Source organism: Rhineura floridana, chromosome 5, assembly GCF_030035675.1.
Source record: "Rhineura floridana isolate rRhiFlo1 chromosome 5, rRhiFlo1.hap2, whole genome shotgun sequence".
In the NCBI taxonomy this organism is placed as follows: domain Eukaryota; kingdom Metazoa; phylum Chordata; class Lepidosauria; order Squamata; family Rhineuridae; genus Rhineura; species Rhineura floridana.
Window position 1 is genome coordinate 133,937,942 of NC_084484.1, and position 22,399 is coordinate 133,960,340.

Consider the following 22,399-nt stretch of genomic DNA (forward strand, 5'->3'; position numbering starts at 1 on the left):
TGATAATAGCACTGTTTGAGAATCCCTGATGTCTAGAACATTTGCTATTTCTTTGCCACAGGTTGTGGAATTTTTCTATGATGTTTGCTTTCCAATGAAACATTTTAAATCACTACAAAACTCTCTCATTTTTAAAATGTAATTGCTTTTTCCAGCATAGGTAGCAAGTAAATCCCAGAAAATTCCATCAAATGTTTACTGTTGACTCACACATGGTTAAGCTGGCCCTGTTTGCATGCAGCAGAAGATTGCTGCTTACCACACTGCCAAGGCAAAACATTTTCATGTCCTTTTCTACCACCTTCCAGGAAGCTCAAGCCAACCAATACCTTGCAAAGTACAGGAAGCAGCAACATGAGTTGGATGATGCTGAAGAACGAGCTGAAATAGCTGAATCCCAGGTCAATAAGCTCAGGACCAAGTCAAGAGATATTGGCATTAAAAAGGTATGTCAAATGAACCAGAGGAAATATTTCTGCTAGAACCTGTGAAAAAGGAGGATGTAAAGTTGAGGTGGGTTGAAGATTTCACGGAGCTGCATTTCAAATGACCCATCTATGTGCTTGTATACTTGGACTAGTCTTTCCTATTTCTCCTGTGCCTGGTCACTTAGGGGGAAAGGACAACAATTTGTACCTAATAGGATGAAACCCGGGATACCAAAATGCAGCAGAGAACCACTAAAGGCCCACCCTTTAATCCCTTGCAGAGTTTACAACTGAGGAAGCTATGCAGCAAATGAAACTACAACATCATAGCTATAAATAAAACACTGTAGGGCATAGGAACTCATTCTGCTCTGGACTTTTTTTTATTATTCCAAGCCAAAACATGGTATTGATATATTAATTGAGGCTGGGTGAAACTTACTAAATTGTGCCCACCACATATTAATCAGCCATATTCCATGTTTTACCCATGTAATGATGCCTTTGGAGGTATTGTAACTAATATAGGAATTAATCCTTTATTTATTAAAGTCATAGGGGGGAGGAGATTGACAATGAATTTTGTTAGGATTTGGATTATACCTCAAAGCCAGTTAAAGCTGGCAGTTAACAACCTTGACGTTGGCTTACTTGAGTTATTTTGGGAGCTGCAACTGATGTTTTCTGGCTTTATCAACATTATTTTCTCTAATGATAGGTACTGAGAAAAATCTTATTCACTAATATAGATGAAAGCTCCTATAGAACAGTAGAGACTAAGGGGGAGGCCTGCATAGGCAGACTGGCATATTGCATAATCATATGATGCTGTTGCCATGACCACCATTCTAGGGGCTCCACAGGAGGACACCAAGGTAGAAAACATAATTGCTTGCAACCTGAGCAAAATAACAAAACTTCCTCCTTCACGTGGTGTCTATAATAGACAAAGACCCACAACCACATCCTCTGCAGGTGAGGAGAGTGCCTACATCTCCTGTTGTTTCCTGCTACAAGCAGTTACAGCTCTACAATAAAACCACAGTTTGACTTTGTAATGCAGAGTGAAGGTGGCAGTTTCTAGCAATTTTTGGAAACTTGGAGGCGGCTAACCTTTTCCCCAAGCCAAAATAACTTATCTCCTCTTCCTATTTTTCAAATATTACTAAATATTACTCATAAGTAGAAGTGCCTTTTTGTATGTGGATCAAGCAATACTAGATACATAAAGGCAGATTATTTATTTATTTATTTATTATTTGATTTATCTCCCGCCCTTCCTCCCAGCAGGAGCCCAGGGCAGCAAACAAAAGCACTAGAAACACTTTAAAATGTCATAAAAACAGACATTAAAATACATTAAAACAAAACAACTTTAAAAACATTTTTTAAAGCTTTGAAGACATTTTTTTTAAAAAGGTTAAAAAACATATTGTTTTTAAAAAAAGTTTAAAAGCTTTAAAAAGCAATTCCAACACAGAAGAAGACTGGGATAAGATCTCAACTTAAAAGGCTTATTGAAAGAGGAAGGTTTTCAATAGGTGCCAAAAAGATAACAGAGATGGTGCCTGTCTAATATTTAAGGATAGGGAGTTCCACAGGGTAGGTGCCCCCACACTAAAGGTCCATTTCCTATGTTGTGCAGAACGGACCTCCTGATAAGATGGTATCTGGAGGAGGCCCTCACCTGCAGAGCACAGTGATCGACGGAGTATATAAGAGATAAGACGGTCTTTCTGGTATCCTGGTCCCAAGCTGTATAGGGCTTTGTACACCAAAACTAGAACCTTGAACTTGGCCCGGTAGCAAATGGCAGCCAGTGCAGTTCTTTCAGCAGCAGTGTGACATGTTGGTGATACCCTGCTCCAGTGAGCAGTCTTGCTGCCGCATTTTGCACCAGCTGCAACTTCCGGACCAACCACAAGGGCAGCCTCACATAGAGCACAATACAGTAATCCAGCCTGGAGGTTACCAGTGCATAGACAACAGTGGTCAGGCTATCTCAATCCAGAAAGGCCGCAGCTGTTGTACCAGCCGAAGCTGATAAAAGGCACTCCTAGCCACTGAGGTCACCTGGGTCTCTAGCGACAAAAATGGATCTAGGAGCACCCCCAGACTACAGACCTGCTCTTTCAGAGGGAGTACAACCCCATCCAAAGCAGGCAACCGACCAATTATCTGAACTCGGGAACCACCAACCCACAGCACCTCCATCTTGCTAGGATTCAGACTCAGTTTACTGGCCTTCATCCAGCCCACCACCAAGTCCAGGCAGCAGTCCAGGGCTTGCACGGCCTCTCCCAATTAAGATGTTGCAGAGAAACAGAGCTGGGTATCATCAGCGTATTGCTGACACCTTGCCCCAAATCTCCTAATGACTGCTCCCAAGGGCTTCATATAGATGTTAAACAGCATGGGGGACAAGATGGTACCCTGCGGCACCCCACAGCACAACTGCCAGGGGGCCAAAAGGCAATTGAGCCAATTATCCCAGTAGGCCTCTGTGAGAATTAGGAACAGTAAGACCCACTCAATATTTATCACACAGGGCACATCTACTCCCCCTCTATCTCACACCCAGGGAGGGCCAGCCTTCTGCCAGTTACAGACTCTCACTCTGAAGGCATCTGGCAACTTTCTCCTATTATTCCGTTGACTGCACAGGCTCTCAACCTGTGTGGGAACGACACATGAGCCATACGCCCTCCCCACTACCAACCTCCCCCACCTTGTTTAGGAAAGAAAGAAAGAAATAGAAGAAGGTAGCGCCCTTGTCCTCAGGACTCCTCAAGGGGCTTCTCCCTTTGATGTCACCCCTTTGGTGTCAACCCTGCCAGCAGCAGACCCACTGCCCAAGGGCAGCTGGGCTTTTATGTCTCCTGACCCAGCCAGGAGCTGATACAAGAGGCTGCAAGATTAACTGCAGTCTCTCTCTGGAGCAAGGGCCAGGCAGGGGGTCCCAGTCCTTGCAGCACTTACCATGGATATCAGATGGTGAGGAGATCTGCTTGCAGCAATCAGGTTGATGTATGTGGCACTGTGTACATACTGTCGTTCAAAAGCATGGGAAGAAAAGAAGTAGCCTGTGCTACTCCTGGAAATATATATTTTTTAAAGAAACAAAATCTAACAGATGAGCACAATGTATGCAGCTATGAGTAACTTCATAATCTTGCTATTTAGAGTTCTCCAATAGAGAGGTGACATATTAAACAAAAATCACATGCATGTGGACTTATCACTATGCAAAATGTATTAATAGAATTCTTCCAGAAGTTTTCAGTTGACAAGAAAAAAGAAAAAAGACTACATTATACACCCAAAGCCCAGTTCTAGCAAAGAGATTTGTCCTTCATTTTACCTTTTGAAATTTGTTTGGGCAATGGAAATCCATGCAGATAAAATGGAAACAGAAAATACAACTTTTTTAAAAAAATAATACATCTTTAAAACTGAGTTTATTCATAATTCAAACATTTTGACTAGGAATAGCCTTCCCTGCCTGCACCTAATATTTGAAGAGATGCTATGGCTTTTAATAACGTTGAAGAACTTTCAACTTCCTTACTCAAACTCTCTATTCCCCCCAGTTCTTAAAGACACAGAAGTTCTTATAAGCCAGGAAATCTCTTCTTTCTGCCCAATGCAGACTGTCATCCTTTCCCACATCTCCCAAAGTATTTGGACTAGCTTAAAAAGTCACTTCATAGCCCCATAGTCCAGTCGACGTGATTTCTCTATCCTTGATTACTATACCCTTGATCCTCTTACATATATTGTAACCAGGTAGAACAGATGTGTGTGAGGCAAGGAACAGCTGAATTGTGGTGGCAACAAGCTCCACCCCTTACTTACACATGTCAGAAGAGAAACTTTGTCTGTACAAGTGTATGCATGTAGGCTTGCTTCAGATGTTGAAAAAAATGTGCCTAGCTTCATTTCATCATTAGAATATCTGTAAGGGACTCCTTTGACTGGCAGCTGAAATGTGTGATCTTACTCCCTTGAACAACACTGTGTATGAAGAGAGATGAAAGTTCTACCTGTGGGGTTGAATACTTCCAGAAATAAATTAGTTAAACTTAGTCCCCATTGAAATCAATGAAACAAGTCTTGACTAATTTGTCCCATCAATTTCACAGGGAATTCTGTTCAAATAACAGGGCAATCCTATACATGTCAACTCAGAAGTATGCCCCATTGAGTGGGAAACTGCCAGGAAGATGGGTACAGGATTGCAGCATTGCCACCTGTGCTGCTTTACTTGCAAGGTTACATTCCCATATGCAAATCATCACTAGATGCTGCAGCCATCAGGTGATAAAGATACCTATGTTTATCATCCTTCATCTTAATGTCCTACCTAGCTGTGTGAAAACCACATGTTGTGCCCTTTGAAACATTGCAAGAAATTCTGGGTTGCACATATTTTTTCCTACACAAAAATGCTGTCCACATAGGAAATACAGGATTAGTTCAGTGGAACTTCATTCTTAAGAAGTATGTAAAGAATTGCTGCTTTAAGAAGCCATGTAATTATTTCTGTTGAGCGTAGACTGTGTTGTCATCTTTTATAATGTTTTTCAGGTTCATGATGAGGAGTGAACATACTGTGCCTTGAACAGCTGATGGCTTGAGTAGTTCTTGCATATGGGGCAGCACCCTACTACTGAAGCAGAAAAAACAGGCATCTTGATTAATGAATAAATATCAAATTAAAATCTACTGGTGTCCTTGTTATGTCTTTTCAGTTCTGTTTTTCAAGGCTTGGCATTTCAACATGAAAAAATAGTTTCTGCACAGTTCACTAGCATGTAGGATGTTAGAAATAAGGTGCACAATTCACTGAAAATATATTTTGCATAATCCCCCTTGAAATAAATGAAAATGGCTTAATGGCTATAGGACTTTGTATAGGACAGATTCCAACCACTACCCTAGACTTATGACTAGGGTTGCCAGGTTCATGGCCTGAGACTGATCCTGTATCTTTAGGAGAAGAGAGAGTCAGCCAAGTGCAGGTGTTCTTGCAACACTGTCATGGGAAAAACCACAAGGTGGAATTCTTCCTTCCCCCTGCACAACTTTTAAAGATACAGAAGACCTATTAGTTGACTACCTAGAGGTGGTCACCCAGTTCAAAGTTGCAGTTGTTAAACCCAGATACATTTCAGAAAGTAGCAAAGCATGCTAAAGGTCCCCAAGCCAAGCTTCTGTTGTTGGAACCACAAGTAATTCAAGGAGAGGTGTAGCTTAAAAAAAAAAAAAACTGAAGAATTTTTAGAGTTAGAGTTACCTTAGCTAAGAATTACCAGTCAAAGGCTTCTACCAATGGTGAATTTCAGCAGGCTAAATCTTCTAGCAATTATTTATTTTATTTTATTTATTTCTGTCCTGCCCTTCCTCCCTGTAGGAGCCCAGGGCAGCAAACGAAAACACGAAAAACATTCTATAAATGTCATAAAAACAGACTTTAAAATATTGTTGTGGGTTTGGAGGTAGAGATAGTTGATTTCTATGAGTCCTCTTCCAACCTCTGATTTGGAACAACTTACATTTCTTTGGATTCATTTTCAAGTTGGCATCCTTTAATTTGTTATAGACCATCTGCAAATGTATCAGCTCTTGATCGAATGTCTTGGCATGTACTAGAATATCCAAATATAACAAGCAGGCTGACAGGAGTAGGCCATAAAGCACCATCTCCATCAGCCTTTTGAAAGTAGCAGGAGCATTACACAGGCCAAAAATCATTACTCTAAACTGCCACGGTCCCTGCCCTGCTGTGAAAGCGGTTTTTTCCTTCTCCTTAGGGTCCATCTCTACCTACCAGTATCCACTTTTGAGATCTAGTGTGGAAAACCATTCTGACCCTTCCACCACATCTAAGGTGTCATGTGTTCGTGGCAGAGGGTAGGAATCTTTTATTGTGGCTTTATTTAGCTTCTGGTAATCTACACAGAATTTAAGGCTAGCACTTTTCCCCACAAGGACAATAGGAGAAGCCCAAGGACTGGTGGAGGTTTCAACTATTCCCTGCTCATGCATGTCCTTAATTGCCTGTAAAGACTCTTCCAGCTTTGCAACAGTTAATCTGTGGGGTGCCTGTTTGATAGGATGGCTGTTTCCTGTATCAGTCTTGTGTTGCACCAGTGAAGTGCACCCTGTGTCTGTGTCTGATTTTGAAAATGAACCCTGGTTCTTTAGTAGAAAACCCTTTAATGCAGTCTGCTGCTCCTCATTTAGATGCATTGCACTGCACTGATACAACCCAGGGAGAAATGCAGGCAGCTCCTCTTTGATGCAGTCCTGATTGGGCTCTGCGTCCACCCCCAACAACTGAACAGCTTTACACTTTGCCACCATGAGGCCTTTCTTCAACATTTGGGGCTCATAGGAAACATTCAGGAGCTGTACTGGCACCCTAGTCTGCCCCAAATCCACAAGATTGTGCCTGTCTGGACACATTTCCACCAAGCCCCAGAGCCCTACCAGAGGGGAGCACTCTAAGCATTCAGCCATAATAATGGTCTCTGCCCTGGGTGTGTGTGTAGGATAATCCCATCCCCACAGAGCAGGCGCCTGCAAAGGGCTGGTTGACTTTGGGCTCATCTTTGAGAGACACCTCAAAAGAGCATACCAGCAGGGTACCTCGTATAGTGTCAATAACACAACCATTGGCCATCATCAGATCCAGGCTGATTATAACTGGTCCACAATGTCTGCCTCCCAGATCACATGTTGCAAATGGACTGGGCCAATCTTTATGCTCACACTTCACCATTTCCTCACAGGGGCTGGGGTTCCATTTGCCATCGCCTTCTGAGACTAAGTGGCCTCCCCAACCTGAACCCCTTTCTTCCTGAGCATGCCTACCATATCAGATTGAAGAAGAGTAATATTTGATCCCATATCTAGTATCCTTGTGCATTTTACACCACCAACTTCACAATCAGTTGCCAAGCTGCTATCATTATAGTTCAATAGCCAGATTTAGGCACACATTTAGGCACACAGATTTAGGCCTCCCCTCCTCCCTCCAAGTTTTGCCCCTTCAGCTTGGTGGCACCCCATTTCCTAGACCTGGTTCATTGTCTTTTGGCACTTGTGAACCTCTGTCCTGGCTTCCCTTGGCAAGATAGCAGTTCTTTTTGTGGCCAGTTTTGTCACAGTGCCAGCACCGAAGTGGCACTTTGCCCCTAAACACTTTGCCATTACCAATTGCCCTAGGTTTTTCAACCAAATCTAGGAACTCTTCTAACCAGTCTAAAACATTAGCTGCCCAGTCAGATGGTTCCACATCCCCATTCACATTAGAAAAGGGTGCATGTTTATCCACGTTCTCATGAGGAGCTGTCTCCCACTCATGCTGGTAGATGCATAGAACGCTGCTATCTCTGTGGCAACTTCTACTGCTTCACGCAAAGTCTTCAGACGCTGCTCCATGATCTTCATGAGGAAGTCCACATCACCCTGTTCATCGAGGAACTGGTCCTTTGCTAGTGTCTCCTGCATCTCCTCACTGGCATCCCAGTACAGTTTCAGTAGGCTGGCAGTGTTGTTGGCAATAATCCGACAGGAAAGTCACAGTGGTCTTCCCCCATGAGATAAGGGGGTCATGTTGTGTCAACTAGGTCATCCAGAGCACTACTGGGAAATGGAGCAAGGTGGCAAGGTAAAAATGCTAGTTGCTGTACATGTCCCGGTAGCTCCACCCACAAGGACTCCATTGCCTGGGCAACCGCTCCCGATGTCTATGGTTTCCAGGGAGACAGGGGCCTTAAGCTTGATGGCAGGTATCCTGTGGTGTTTAGCAAAGTCCAGGTCCATGAAGTTACTGGACACCCCCCAAATTGACCATGGATCTTCAGGTCCAAGGGCAGGCATAGGCAGATGGGGAGATATAGTGCTGACTTTGGCAGGGTAGGCCAGCCTTGAGTTCCCGGACTTACAGTGGATCCCAGCTCATGGACCTCTATGAGAGCTGGGATTTGGAATTTTCCAGCATCAGTGCCTTCTCCGATTTGGAGGCGCAAGTCTTGCCAAAGTGCCCCGCCTTCCCACAGCACAGACACAACCCCTTTCTGCGTCACTTCTCTTTCTCCGCCTCCGTCAGGCATGGCCACACACCCCGATCTGCATGGGCTCCACCCCCGGTGGGGTTGAGGTTCCCATGCCGGATGAGAAATGTGTGCAGAGGAGCCATATGGGAGGCAGAATTCAGGCCGATTTGGCCTTGTGCTCCTGGCGGCAACTTTCAAGTCTGTTGTCTATCTGCAGGCACAGCTGGACAAGCTCTGGGAAGGGGTTTGGTTGTGGGGTGCGTGCCAATTCATCTAGGATCTCACTGCTGAGGCCATTATGGTATAAGTACATCAACACGGACTCATGAAAATCCGTCTCCTGGGCCAGGATATGAAAGGTGTTAGTGTAAGTTCCGACAGAGTTTTTTCCCTGCCGCAGGTTCCCAGTTGGCGAGACAGTGACCTTCCACTGGGGGTCTGGAAAGATCTCCGCCATGGCTTTAATGAAGTTAGCATACTGGGTCAACACAGGGTCATTCCGGAGCAACAGCAGGGTGGCCCACTGGGCAGCCTCTCCCTCCAGGAGGCTGATGACAAAGGCCACTTTCAAGGAATCGTTAGGGAACTTCGACTGCCACACTCACATGTAGAGCTCGCACTGGGCAATGAACATGGCAAACTGCTCCAGCTTCCCCCATACTGGAGGGGCAAGCCCACAGGTGTCTTGACATGGGGCGTAGGCACAAGTGGGGCAGGACCTGGCCCCTGCTGCAAGGTGGTGAGCCCCCAGCTGGGTCACTTGAAGGAGCAAAATCTGGTTCTCAAACCGAAGGAACTGGGTCTCGACTCGATGGCTCTGCCATTCTGATAACATGGTCTCAAAGGCTGGTAGTCCTCTGCTACTCCACTGCTCACTTCCATTCTCTCTGTCATGGGGGCACCGGTTGGAGGAGGGCATGGCTGAGTCAAACTGTCCTGCCCAAACTCGAGGAACTCAGATTCAGACGCAGCTGTAGTTTTTTCTTTTATTGAAGTAATATAAAATTTCAGTTCAGAGCTCTTCATGAATCTACCTACGGCTTACTCAGAACTCAGCATCCCTCTCTAACTAACTAGGCACAACTTGGCAGCATTAAGACATTGACTCAGCAACTAACCCTTCTCCCTTGCCCAGCTTAAGTAGGGCTCGGTGGGGCCCCCTACTTGCATGTACCCTGAGTCATGGTTGGAGGCATGCATGTATGCACTGACTCCTCCTGAGCTGGGTTTGTTGAATCTCCCACCGCATCTGCCTGCTGGACCTGAGCAACGGCCCAGCCTCGGCTTCAGTCCCGTTCTCTCCCTCTGTGGGGGGAAAGCTATCTGGTGGTGGCACAGGGGTGGGGAGAGGTGCTGCGTCAGGAAGACTGCTGCTGTAGTTCAAAACATCTGGAGGGCATCAGGTTGAGGAAGGCTGCTCTTAATAATTGACAAAGCAATTAAGGATTGAGTGTAAATGTCATACTTACAGAAAGACTAGAAAAAGTTGAGCCTCTCAATCCCAGATTTTATATGAACTTGCACCAGTCTTCCTTCATGTAAAGCAAGGGTGGGGAACCTCTGGCCCGTGGGCCAAACTTGGTCCCCCAGGCCTCCTGATTTGGCCTGCCAGGACATTTTGGGGAAGCTACCCCCAGCCTCTATGTCATACATGACTTCAGGTGTGGGATGGGTAAAAGCAGGGCTACAAAGGAACAATCGGGACCTTAAAGTGGATTTCTGATTGTTCCTTTGCTGGATGGGCTGTAGGAGGGAGCCTTGCTCAAAGAGGGGGATGTGGTTTCCATTCAATGGAAGCCACTTCTTTCTCCCAGCGCTGCTGTTTGAAGCCAACCCACGTTGCTCCTTTAAACCTCCAACATTGGAAGTGGAAAGTAGCAATGCGGGAAGTCTTGCAATGGGTTTGTGAGCCTTTTTAGCCTCTGACATCAGAGGTGGAGAGGAACAGTGCAGGAAGGCTTGCAAAGGGCTCTGTGAGCTGCTCCGCATGCTCCTTTCAACCTCTCATATCGGAGGGAGACTATACTTCTTGCACTGTGATTCCCAAGCTTGGGAACCCTGTGCAAGGATTTTGACAGATGGGCAGGGAACCCACATGTCAATCATGTGATGTCATAATGATTGCATATGATTGACAGGTGGGTTGACCCAGCCACCTGTCCAAGTTGGCTCATTGGATAGTGGCAGATAAAAAAGGGAATGGGAAGCACATAAATCAGTCATTGTTGGTGCTTTGTATAAGTAGTCACAAGGCTAATGTCTCAATAATTGCAACTTTCTTCAGAACTTGTAAGCCAACTGCTCTCCACTGAGGATGGGCAAATAAGTTAATTTCAGTTTTTCTCCATTTCTCATTTTCCAATCTTAAGTTTGCTTCTCCACACTTCCATTACCAGTTTGCAGAATTTTTTAAAAGATGTCCTCATAAAAATTCATTTATCATTTCGGTGCAAATTTCTCCTAATATACACATTTTTGTTTGCAGTTTTGCCTAATATACCAATTTTCCAAAACAATTTTCTCTTTTATAATGCATTTTGGATGCTATTTTCACTAATATATGTATTTTATGCACATTTTATCCTAGTATACAAATTAAACCAGAACTACCAGAACTATCATTAGAAGCTACAACGATGAAACTGATGCTGTCATACTTTGGACACATAATGAGAAGACATGATTCAATAGAAATGACAATAATGCTGGGAAAAACAGAAGGGAGTAGAAAAAGAGGAAGACCAAACAAGTCTTGATTTCATAAAGGAAGCCACAGACCTGAATTTACAAGATCTGTAACAGGGTGGTTTATAACAAAGGCTATTGGAGGTCACTGATTCATAGGGTCGCCATAAGTTGTAATTAACTAGAAGGCACATAACAACAACAATATACATTTTTGCACACATTGTTTGGCTACAAAGTTCAGAGAAGTGTAAATTTAGAAGGATGGCTGTGCTTTGTATTTTTTTCAGAAAGTGTGACTAGGTACAGTAAGTTCATATTAAGTGCGAACTAAATCAAATTTCTCTTCCATCTCTCAGGACCAAAGTTAAAAATATATACACCGCTCTTCTACTGTAGCCAGAAAAGTCATCAAAACCCCAGTGTCAGCAGCATGATAATACAGCATTAGATCAAAATGAAGAATTGCACCAGGACCTCACACAGATCATTATTTTTCACTAACCTACACTAGTTGTGTTGGGGGGTTTTCTGGGGTTTTTGGTGACCAGAGCTTGGAAGATTACTTTTAAAAAGTAATAAATTACAGTTACAGTTACATTGCCTCCAAAAGTAGTAATTACTGTTACAATTACAATTGCTCTGAAAGTAACTGATTACTTTGCTTTTCCTCCAAAGTAATCACTACAGTTACATTTCAGTTACTTAAACAAATGCCTACAAGGTGCTGGTCTTGGCTGCTGCACACCTGAGTTGCCTAAAACAACATTAAAAATAAACAAACACAGAGGTAGTATAATTATTTTTATTCATCAGATAGCAATGGTGGTCTCTCCGCTGGTAAGGGTGGTGGGGAGGGAGGCAGAGGCCACTACTCAGATCTTTGCATGTCAGACCAAGTGCAACCCCCTCCACTCAGCCAGCCAGCATAATCTCTCTCACTTAACCACCTCCCAGACCCTGCCCTGCCACCAACTAAGGGACACTCACTCAAGCAAACATTTTCCCCTGAGATGCAAAAAAGTTAAAATACTGCAAATGCAGCCCAGTAGCCAGAGAGGGTGGTGGAGGCCACTTTGTGTGCCATGTGCAAGCACAGTGTACACACACACACGTTGTCATCTTTCACCTCCACAGTTCTTTATCTCCATTCTGCTGCTGCCCCCTTCTCCTCCTTTATCCATGTTCTTGACCTCCGGATGCTTTTCCCCTCCACTCCATTCTTCACCGCCACTATCCCTTTTTCTAAATAATTGTTTTCTCCCCTCCCGTCTCACTCTGCACCTCCTCCCTCGTCGCCTCCTACCCATCCACAGAGCATGAGCGAAGAGCAAAGCTGCACAGAAGCCCAGTTTGAGGCACATGATTTTCATCCACAAATCAGAGGAGCAGAAGACTTCCCCTGCTCCCTCCCAAGTAATGCCCAAAGTAATTCTGGAAACGTTACAATTACTCCACAAAAGTAGTAAAATTACTCCTAGTTCTATTACAATCAAAATGTAAAGGAATTACCCACTCGTTACTCAAAAAAGTAATGAATTACAAGTAATTCGTTACTTGTAACTAGTTACTTCCAAGCTCTGTTGCTGACAATGGAAGCTGTGAAAGAGAACATTTTAAGACATGTGTCTCAATATGGATCAATGTTGAAAGAGAATCATCTGCTTCATTGTGGTTTCTTGGAAATGTATGAAAGGTAACTGAAAGATTTTCAGCCTAAGTGGACACACACTTGGGATTGCATTCAGGCTGAGAACTGGTTGGTTATCCCCTCATACACAGGTGATCTGTAATGAAACTTGTACTGCCTAGATTATCTGTATTATTCTGATAAAGACTGACAATGTCTCTTCATGGGTAGCTGGAGGATGCATAACACCATCCTGATCAGCAGAATCAGGGGAGAATCTGTAGGCTAGTGCCTGACCACAAGGTTCAGTCACTAACAGGGCAATCCTATACTTAAGTTACTTCAGTTCATAAATTTCAATAATAATAATAATAATAATAATAATAAATTTAATTTTTGTGTCGCCTATCTGGCCGAAGCCACTCTAGGTGACGTACACATTAAAATTCAATAAAATACAATATAATACAAAATAGAATACAATGCAGTCAACACTAATACAGCAGTATAAAACCATGTAGGGCAATCAATAAACAATTATAAAACAATTACAGAAAAATTAGCCCACTCCAGAAATCCCGAAGGCCTGTCCAAAGAGCCAAGTTTTTAAGGCTCGGCGAAATGTATCCAGGGAAGGGGCATGGCAAAGATTGAACGGGAGGGAGTTCCAGAGAGTGGGGGCCACCACTGAAAATGCACTCTCTCTAGTCCCCACCAACCTAGCTGTTTTCGTTGGTGGGACTGAGAGAAGGCCCTGCGTGAATGAGTCTATTCTGAGTATGACTAATATTGGATATTATATATAGTGCTTTTTTGGAGGGGGGGTAAAAAATGAGGTGCCAGTACTCATACCTTGATAAAAGTGCTGTGGGTGCTAGTACAAAATGGTTACCATGGACAGCATTAAAAGAGGTGCTGGTACTCTCTACCAGTGAATATCATCACAAAAAAAGCCACAAATATATGTGAGTGAGTGACAGTGTGCATGTATATGTGTGTGCACTCAAAGTATTTGGACACTCCTGCCTATATACATCAGGATGAATGAGGTGGACTACATTTTTTCTCCTGAGTCTGACTATGACAATTGGAAAGTAATGTGTTTTTCCAAATGGTTTCAAAATGTCATTCTGCCTTCACAGAGAACTTTCCTGTTTGTTTTCATTCAAGAGATATTGTTCCATCTGATCATTTCCCTCAAATACAAAGTAAGAGCTGTTAGAGCTTGTGCTGTAAGACATCTCCAGGGGCATTTTAATTGAAAAAATGCTGCAGTACATGTTCTGAAAAGTTTCAACCAGCGATTCTTACACCATAAGAGTTCATTGCAAACAAATGGCCAAAAAGAAAAGAAGAGAAAAGAAGACGTATGCAGTACAGTTTCCAAACAGCAGGGATGGGGGGTTGCCTACAGAATTTTTCAACCAAGGTTTTATTTTATTTTTTCAAAAATTGCTGTGCATATGTTGTTAGGTTTTGTTTGTCTTCTGTTTTACATTTGGCAATATCTAAATTGTCACCATCCATCCCAAGGAAAACAACAAACTTTGCAAGCACAAATATGAGGTAACTCATGGAATACATTTTAAAAACTTAATATATATTCCTACTTCAAACCATTTTTTAAATGTTGGATTTTGAGTAATATTAGTTATTGCATAAAATCACTGGAATTATTAAGCATCATTTCATGTAAGACGGGTACAGAACTTTTTGGCTCCACCAACTTTGAGCCAAGAGCCAACTTTGACAGGTAGCCAGGGCAATCCACTGTTAATCACATGACATCACTTTGGCACCATACAATTCACAGGTGGAATGCCTTCAAAATCTTTAAAAACCTCTTAAAAAAAATACCAACACAGATGCAGACTGGGATAAGGTGTCTACTTAAAAGGCTTGTTGAAAGAGGAAGGTCTTCAGTAGGTGCTGAAAAGATAACAGAGATGGTGCCTATCTAATATTTAAGGACAGGGAATTCCAAAGGGTAGGTGCCATGACACTAAAGATCTGCCTCCTATGTTATGCGGAATGGACCTCCTGATGTCCTCACCTGCAGAGAGGAGGTCCTCACCTGCAGAGAGGAGGTCCTCACCTGCAGAGAGCAGTGATCGACTGGGTATATAAGGGGTAAGATGATCTTTCAAGTATCCTGGTCTCAAGCTGCACAAGACTTTGTACACCAAAACTAGAACCTTGAACTTGGCCCGGTAGCTAATGGGCAGCCAGTGCAATTCTTTCAGCAGTGGGGTAATATGTCGGAGATAATCTGCCCAAGTGAGCAGTGTCACCATTGCATTTTGCAGCAGCTGCAGTTTCTGGATCAACCTCAGGTATCCCACATAGAGCGCATTACAATAATCCAGCCTGGAGGTTACCAGTGCATGGACAACAGTGGTCAGGCTATCCAGGTCCAGAAACGGCTGCAGCTGTCTCACCAGCCAATGCTGGTAAAAGGCACTCCTAGCCACTGTGGTCACCTGGGACTCTAGTGACAAAGATGGATCCAGAAGCACCCCCAGACTACAAACCTGCTTTTTCAGAGGCAGTATAACCCTATTCAAAGCAGGCAACTGACCAATTATCCAAACTCAGGAGCCACCAATCCACAGTGCCTCCATCTTGCTAGGATTCACCCACAATTGAATCCAGGCATTGGACCAGGGCTTGCACGGCTTCTCCTGATTGAGATGTTGCAGAGAAATAGAGCTGGATATCATCAGCATACTGCTGACACCTCACTCCAAATCTCCTCATGACTGCTCCCAAGGGCTTCATATAAATGTTAAACTAATAGATAGGGTCCTACTGGGAGGAAGGGTGGGATGTAAATCTAATAAATAAATAAATAATAAACAGCATGGGGGACATGTTGATACCCTGTGGTACCCCACAGGGGTGTGGCACCCCACTGTCCTGTGACACCCCACTGCCAGGGGCTGAAAGACAATCACCCAATGCTATTCTCTGAAAACGACCATGAAGATAGGATCGGAACCACTCTAAAACAGCGCCTCCAATACCCATCTCACCAAGTTGACCCAGAAGGATACCATGGTCAATGGTATCAAAAGCTGCTGAGAGATCAAGTAAGAATAACAGGGCGGCACTCTCCCTGTCCTTCTCCTGATAGAGGTCATCCATCAGGGTGACCAAGGCCTGAACCCAGACTGGAATAGGCCAAGATAATCAGTTCAATCCAAGAGTACTTGCAATTGCTGTGCCACAATCCTCTCAATCACCTTCCCTAAGAAGGGGGTATTTGTGACTGGGCAGTATTTTTCACAAACCAATGGGTCCAGGGTGGGCTTTTTCGAAAGCCGTCAGATCACCCCCTCTTTCAGGATAGCTAGGACCACTCCCTCCAGCAAAGACACGCTGACCACACCCTCGGTCCACTCGGGCATTCCCCCTTGGCAAGCTTTAATAAGCCAAGAAGGGCAAGGGTCGAGAGGACACATTGCTGACTGCATTGTTGTAAGCACCTTGGCCATGTCATCAGGCCACATCAACTGAAACTGATCCCAAGATGTTGCAGCAGATGTATTGGACACCTAACTCAGGCTATTGTAGATGTGGATGGGGCATCAAGATTGCTATGGAGGTGAGCAACTTTATTTATTATTTATTTAAAATATTTCTCTCCCACCCTTCTACCCTACAATAGGGCACTCAAGGTGGCTACAATAAAACAGCACACACATATAGTAAAATACACAATAAAACACAAACATTACAGTAAATTAAAATGCATAAAATACAATTAAAATACATAAAATGCATTATGCATACACATACACACTCATACAAACATACATATATGTATATGTGTGCATACACATATAAGAGAGTGAGAATAAAAGAATTTAAATGATAAAAATAAAAGATAAAAAACTTTAAATAGTGTCAAGCTGACCTGTCAGTCCCAACCAAAAGCTCTCTGGAACAAAATAGTTTTTACAAAGTCTGGGAGCCACAAAGTGCCTTGCAAACAATTCACAGTGGGCATCTGAAGAGTTTAAAACTCCATTTCCTAGAGATGATGTCAACATACCCCTGACAATATGAAAAAGCTCCACCAGAAGGCTACCTGACGATGCAATGGAGTCAGAGAAGTGTACATTCATCAGGTATGAACTGCCAGTGACTGACCAAGAATGAGACATTGTGATCATAGTGGATAGCTCAATGTAGATGTCAACCCAATATGAAGTTAACTACGAAAAAGGTGAATTCCATATTAGGAATTATTAGAAAAGAGATAGAAAATAAAACTGGCAATATCATAATCCCATTTATACAAATCTATGGTGAGACCACACTTGGATTACTGTGTGCAATTTTGATCACCTCACCTCTGAAAGTTATCGTACAGCTGGAAAGGGTGTGCGAATGGGCAATCACAATGATCAAGGAACTAGAGCAACTCCCCTATAAAGAAAGGGTACAACATCTCAGGCTTTTTAATTTGGAAAAAAGATGAGTAAGGGGGAACATGATGTGTATAAGATTATCCTGCCTCTTACATAACACTAGAACTCGTGGATATCCAATGAAGCTGAAGATTCAGGACAGACAAAAGAAAGTGCTTCTTCCACAGTGCATGGTTAAATTTTGTAATTCACTCCCACTAGATGTAGTGATGCCTACCAACTTGGTTGGCTTCAAAAGAGGATAAGACAAATCTGTGGCAGATAAAGGCTATCAGTAGCTACTAGTCATGATGGCTGGGTTCCATCTCCATGGTTGGAAGCAATATGTCTCTGAATACAAATTGCTGGGAACTATAAGTGAGGAGAGCGCTATTACACTCAGGTCCTGCTTGCAAACTTCCCATCGTTAGACCCTGTGTGAGCAGGATACTGAACTAGATGGTCGTTGGCCAGATCCAGCAGGGCTCTTCTTATGTTCTTACGAAAGGGTTATAACCATTCAGATGTGCCTTGGCAGGCTGCACCTACCCTCATCTCACAGGCATGGGTGCAGCAGATACAGGGCTACAGGGCAGTATTTTGTGTGTGTGCTGGCTGCACTCTACCCAAAATGGACCTCCCTATGGCATTCCAGCATGAAGTCCACAGTTGCTGCACACAGACTTCCTTGCAGACTGGATTCCTTCCAAAATCCTTGCACGATGCTTCCTTTATCCTTCCATTTTATCTAAAGGAACGCCTTCAGCATCACCAGATAGGCCGCCAAACGAGATCAGCCTCCCAAGACCTTCTCTCGGCCCCACCAGTCAAAACAGCTAAGCTGGTGCGGACCAGAGAGAGGGCATTTTCAATTGTGGCCCCCGCCCTCTGGAACTCTCTGCCTTATGATCTCCGTCATGCCCCCTCCCTGACAGGCTTCCGCCGAGAACTGAAAACATGTTTTTTTAGGCAGGCATTCGAGACCTCTGTCTAATTTAGTTTAAATTTTTGTATGATGGGGGTAGGTTTGGATTGAGTATACTTATTGTTGTTTTGTATGATATGTTATATTTTACTCTATGTTATATTTTAGTCTATGTACGCCGCCTAGAGTGGCCGTTAATTCGGCCAGATAGGCGGCCTAGAAATAAAATTTTATTATTATTATTATTATTATTTATCAATACATAACTGTTAACATTCTTTTTAACCGCATGCACAAAATGCAGCTATATGTACAGCCCAAGGTGTGTGGCAAGGATTGCCAATACAAATTATGTAATTCAGGTGTATTGAAAGTGCATCAGTTTTCTCAGTTTATCTATCGCTTCTGTCGTATTCAGAGTTGTATTGCAATAACAGCTGTACAAGCTGCTGTCACTCAGCTGATGGCTATGCAATTTTAATGTCCTTGCTTGTACATATATTTCCTCGGGGATTTCTTCATGAAAAAGAGCTGTTCAGTTTTTGTACTTGGGGTTTTGATCCAGCAGTTGATCTTGCTTGTAATGGTGGCAGCACACTTTTCTTCCAGTGAATTGCTTTTGTCATTACCAAGAGAATAGACCAAGGCGGGATACAGTCTCCAGACAATTGCCCTGTTACTTTTCTGCAGCCTTTAAAAGGCAATGCAAAAAGATATAAATATTTAGAGCGTGGAATGGTGCCTTTTTTCCCCAGGTTGCAAATGCAACCTACTAGTCAAACCATTCATCTGGATGTGATGGCGCAGAGGAAGAACTGCTGGTCCACATCAATGTATGTGCTCAGATAATGTTTTTCTTTTAAAAAAAACATTATTAAAAGGAAGAGGGGGCAGTTCCATCATTCTTGCTTCAGCAGACATACTCATTCTCAAGGTGCAACTAGACAAAGTGATGAGAGATCTGTGATTGGATCTCCTGCCTTCCTTTGTTTTGAGTTAAAAGCAGCCCGTGGAGGCCATAGCAAAGAGCAAGATGGATTTTTTTTAACCATTTCACCCTATGCCATTTTCCTAATTGACCCCCATCCCAGCTGCTATTTGAACCACATGACAAAACATTTGATCTGGAAAACAGCATGAGGAAGACTAAACTCCCACCTCCAGCAGAGCCACCGCCCCATTTTTTTGAAAAAACATCTACAGATCTCAGATGATCTTGTCCAATTTGGTCTTCAGTCATGCTTTTCTTGTTTTCCTGTTTGTCCAAGAGAGAGGTGAAAAACATCCGTAAGCATGGCGTACTGATGCATATAACACTACTTGCACTGCGTGCTTTTTTCCCTGGTGTCTTCATTTGCAAGAGAAAAACCAGAGAAAAGAAGACTGTTATGCACTTCCAACTTCCCTGAGTAGGAAGAAGTTCCAGGACAGTCGTACTAAGGTTTGGCTTCCTTCTGGAGAAGAGAACATGGGAAACTACAGATGTCAGAGAATTCCAGCAAAAACAGAAAAGGGAGTGGAAATTGCTGATGTTCGCTTATTTGTCCCATGTCCAGAATGGAAATCAATCTAGCAAAAAGATAGGTGTTTGTTGTTGTGGCTTTCAGTCCACAAGTGATATGTAATTGATTACATTCCCCTTTCATGGAGGAGGAATCTTGCACTAGTCACGACTGGACGTTCGGTTGGAAAACTGACGTCCCTGAGTTAAAGGGAAATGACAACACTCACAGCCTGGCTTATGAGATCTGTCAAGCAGAAGTGACTAACTTGCTTACATCTATCAGTATCTTAGACTATGAAAGGGAAGACACTCAAGGGATTTCGTCCCCTGATTTAATGTTGCAGCAAGTGGTTGCAGTCTCGCCTAAGTGTGAAAATTCCACCCAGGGATCTATAAACCAGCCAGAGTCACCCCTTTGTGAAGATTCCTCAAGCCAGAGGTGGCTTTATCCTATTATGAGGGAAATTGACCATATAAAACTATTCCTGGACAAGAGCAATACCTTGCTAACAACATTTGCCGAAATTGAACTGGAAATTTTGCTTGATTTATCCAAAATGAATGCGGATATACCAACTAATAAGAATAAGACCCAAATAAAAAACCCCAAGGTAGCGACCGCCAGGGGATCTAAGAGATGTATTTCTAATCTAGTGGCTAAAAAATGCAAGAAAAGCAAAAACATAAAAAATCCAAAGACCCCTAAATATAAGAAAATGCAATTTGGCAAACTATTCAGACTTCTTGGTGCGAGCCCTCCCCCTAGAGTGACACTTCAAAACAGTACAATTTCTCCAAAAAAGGATGATATCATTGAACCTGTGGCTTCCCAGGCTCTGAAGACAGAGAACGTGGCTCTTCCGCATCTGTCTTCTCTTCAAACTCTGGATGATAAGCTTAAGAACAAAGCCTCAAGATCGATTTCGTTTCCAATAGTAACTGCTGGTTGGGAGAAGCCCTACAAAGTTAATAATTGGAACTTGGCTCTAAACAGCAAAAAGCTTGCCCTCTGCAATTACCCAAAACTGTGGGGTTTCCTCACACAGTCGCAGTGGAAATTACATCTTGTAGATCTCTTGAGGGGGTTCCCTTCAAGCACTCTTTCCACCGAGGACATTGAGCATGTGGAATATTTGTCCTACTCTGGGGCTGCTGCCTGGGCAATGATATCCTTCATAGAGGACAGAGCAGCAAAGAAATTATACGCTTGCAGGGATGCTCTGTCTACCTACAACATCGCGGTGCGAAGAGTCTTTGATAATGTGGCACCACCTATGTCTCTGGTATTCCACCCGAATGACTGTTTTTACCCTAGCGAAGTCAAGCATTCATCTGAACACTGTGCTGGGGTTCCAACCTGGGAGTCGATTGCTCCTGCTCACAACGTGAAAGAAGACCAACTACATGTGGAGCATTCCCAAGTTGTGGCATCTGTCCAGCGATCCCCTGTATCGCTGAATAATGAACTGGCTAATGATTCACTTGATATGGAGGAGCACAGACTATTTGAGTCCTTCGGAGCTCTTCCAATACAAGCCCCAAAGGACATAATATCGAGACTAGACTTTTTAAAATCCTGGTTGCTTTCATCTGTACAAGACACTAAGAAACTTGTTAGCCATAGTGGCTGTTGGGTACAGAAACCTCTTTACCACCAAATAACAAAGTTAGCTCTTCGCCTCGACAGAATAAGCCGGATGTACAGGCGTTGGCGGAAATTAACTTTTCCATTGACAATTTCTCCGGCCCTGATTTGTTGAACTCTCCTGAGTGTAATGTGGTGGATGGTCTTTCCTCCCTTTTGCCCAATCCCCCTAATTTGTTGGGTTCGAGGGATATGGAGACCATCGAGCAGGATACTTTTGATAATTTTGAAACTGTTACCTCTTGCCCTGCTCCTTTGGAGAAGCTGCCCACTAGGATAACTTCTAACGTTAGTTGGTGGAGCCCTACGTTAGAGGAGATCCTACCCTCTGAGGGACCTAACGAGGTCCAGGAGGCCATAATGTTATCCAATAGGAGTTCAAGTAAAGCGAAGGAGTTGAAAGCTCATACTCTGCAGTGTGTCTCTCCTTTTACATCTAATGCCCCAAATGTGATGTTGGATAATTCTGCTCAAATAGGCCCCTCACAAATCCCTCCTGGTCATTCTGGGGTTAATTCTTCTTTAGTAGGTAATGTACTGTGTTCCACGGTCTGACATAAGGCACTTCGGTCAGATGATTTGTTATCAATAATCTCTTGGAATGTGGCGGGCTGGTCCAATAAGTGCTTTATCCCCGATTTACTTACGTTCCTTAATAAGCATCACATTGTATTGCTTCAAGAGACCTGGCTCACTGAGGAACTACACTTAAGTGGATTTGTAAGTTATTCACTTGAGGCTGTCCCAAGTATTAGAGGTGGATGTCCAAAAGGTGGCCTAGTAACCATGATCTCAACTAAATTAGGTTTAACGACAACGAGAATAGAGGGGTTGGAGGATACAGCACTTGCTGTAACATTCTTCCTGCAAGCTGATCTTTTTGTGGTGATCAATGCTTACCTCCCCCCCGCAATTAAAAAACAATCAGTCAGAGAGCGATGGTCTAGGTTACAGGAGTATGTTACTAAATTTATGATTAAGTACCCCTCAGCTCATATCATTCTGGCGGGGGATCTTAATGCAAGGACCGGTGCTAATGATGAAGCCCTATATGAACATTTCCAGCTATTTCCTCCAATAGTGGAATTGCCCCCCCCCTTTCCCTTG

General features: G+C 43.4%; 1 protein-coding gene across 1 annotated transcript in view; it reads left to right on the forward strand.

Moving 5' to 3' along the window:
- The window catches only part of MYH15 (myosin heavy chain 15), a 111,099-nt gene extending 105,948 nt beyond the window's left edge, over positions 1–5,151 (forward strand). Inside the window, exons 41-42 of the mRNA XM_061628112.1 lie at positions 309–446; positions 5,016–5,151. Of these exons, the coding sequence (XP_061484096.1) occupies positions 309–446; positions 5,016–5,033 (156 nt within the window). The 3' untranslated portion in view covers positions 5,034–5,151. The remainder of the gene's footprint in view (positions 1–308; positions 447–5,015) is intronic.
- The last annotated feature ends 17,248 nt before the right edge of the window (positions 5,152–22,399 follow it).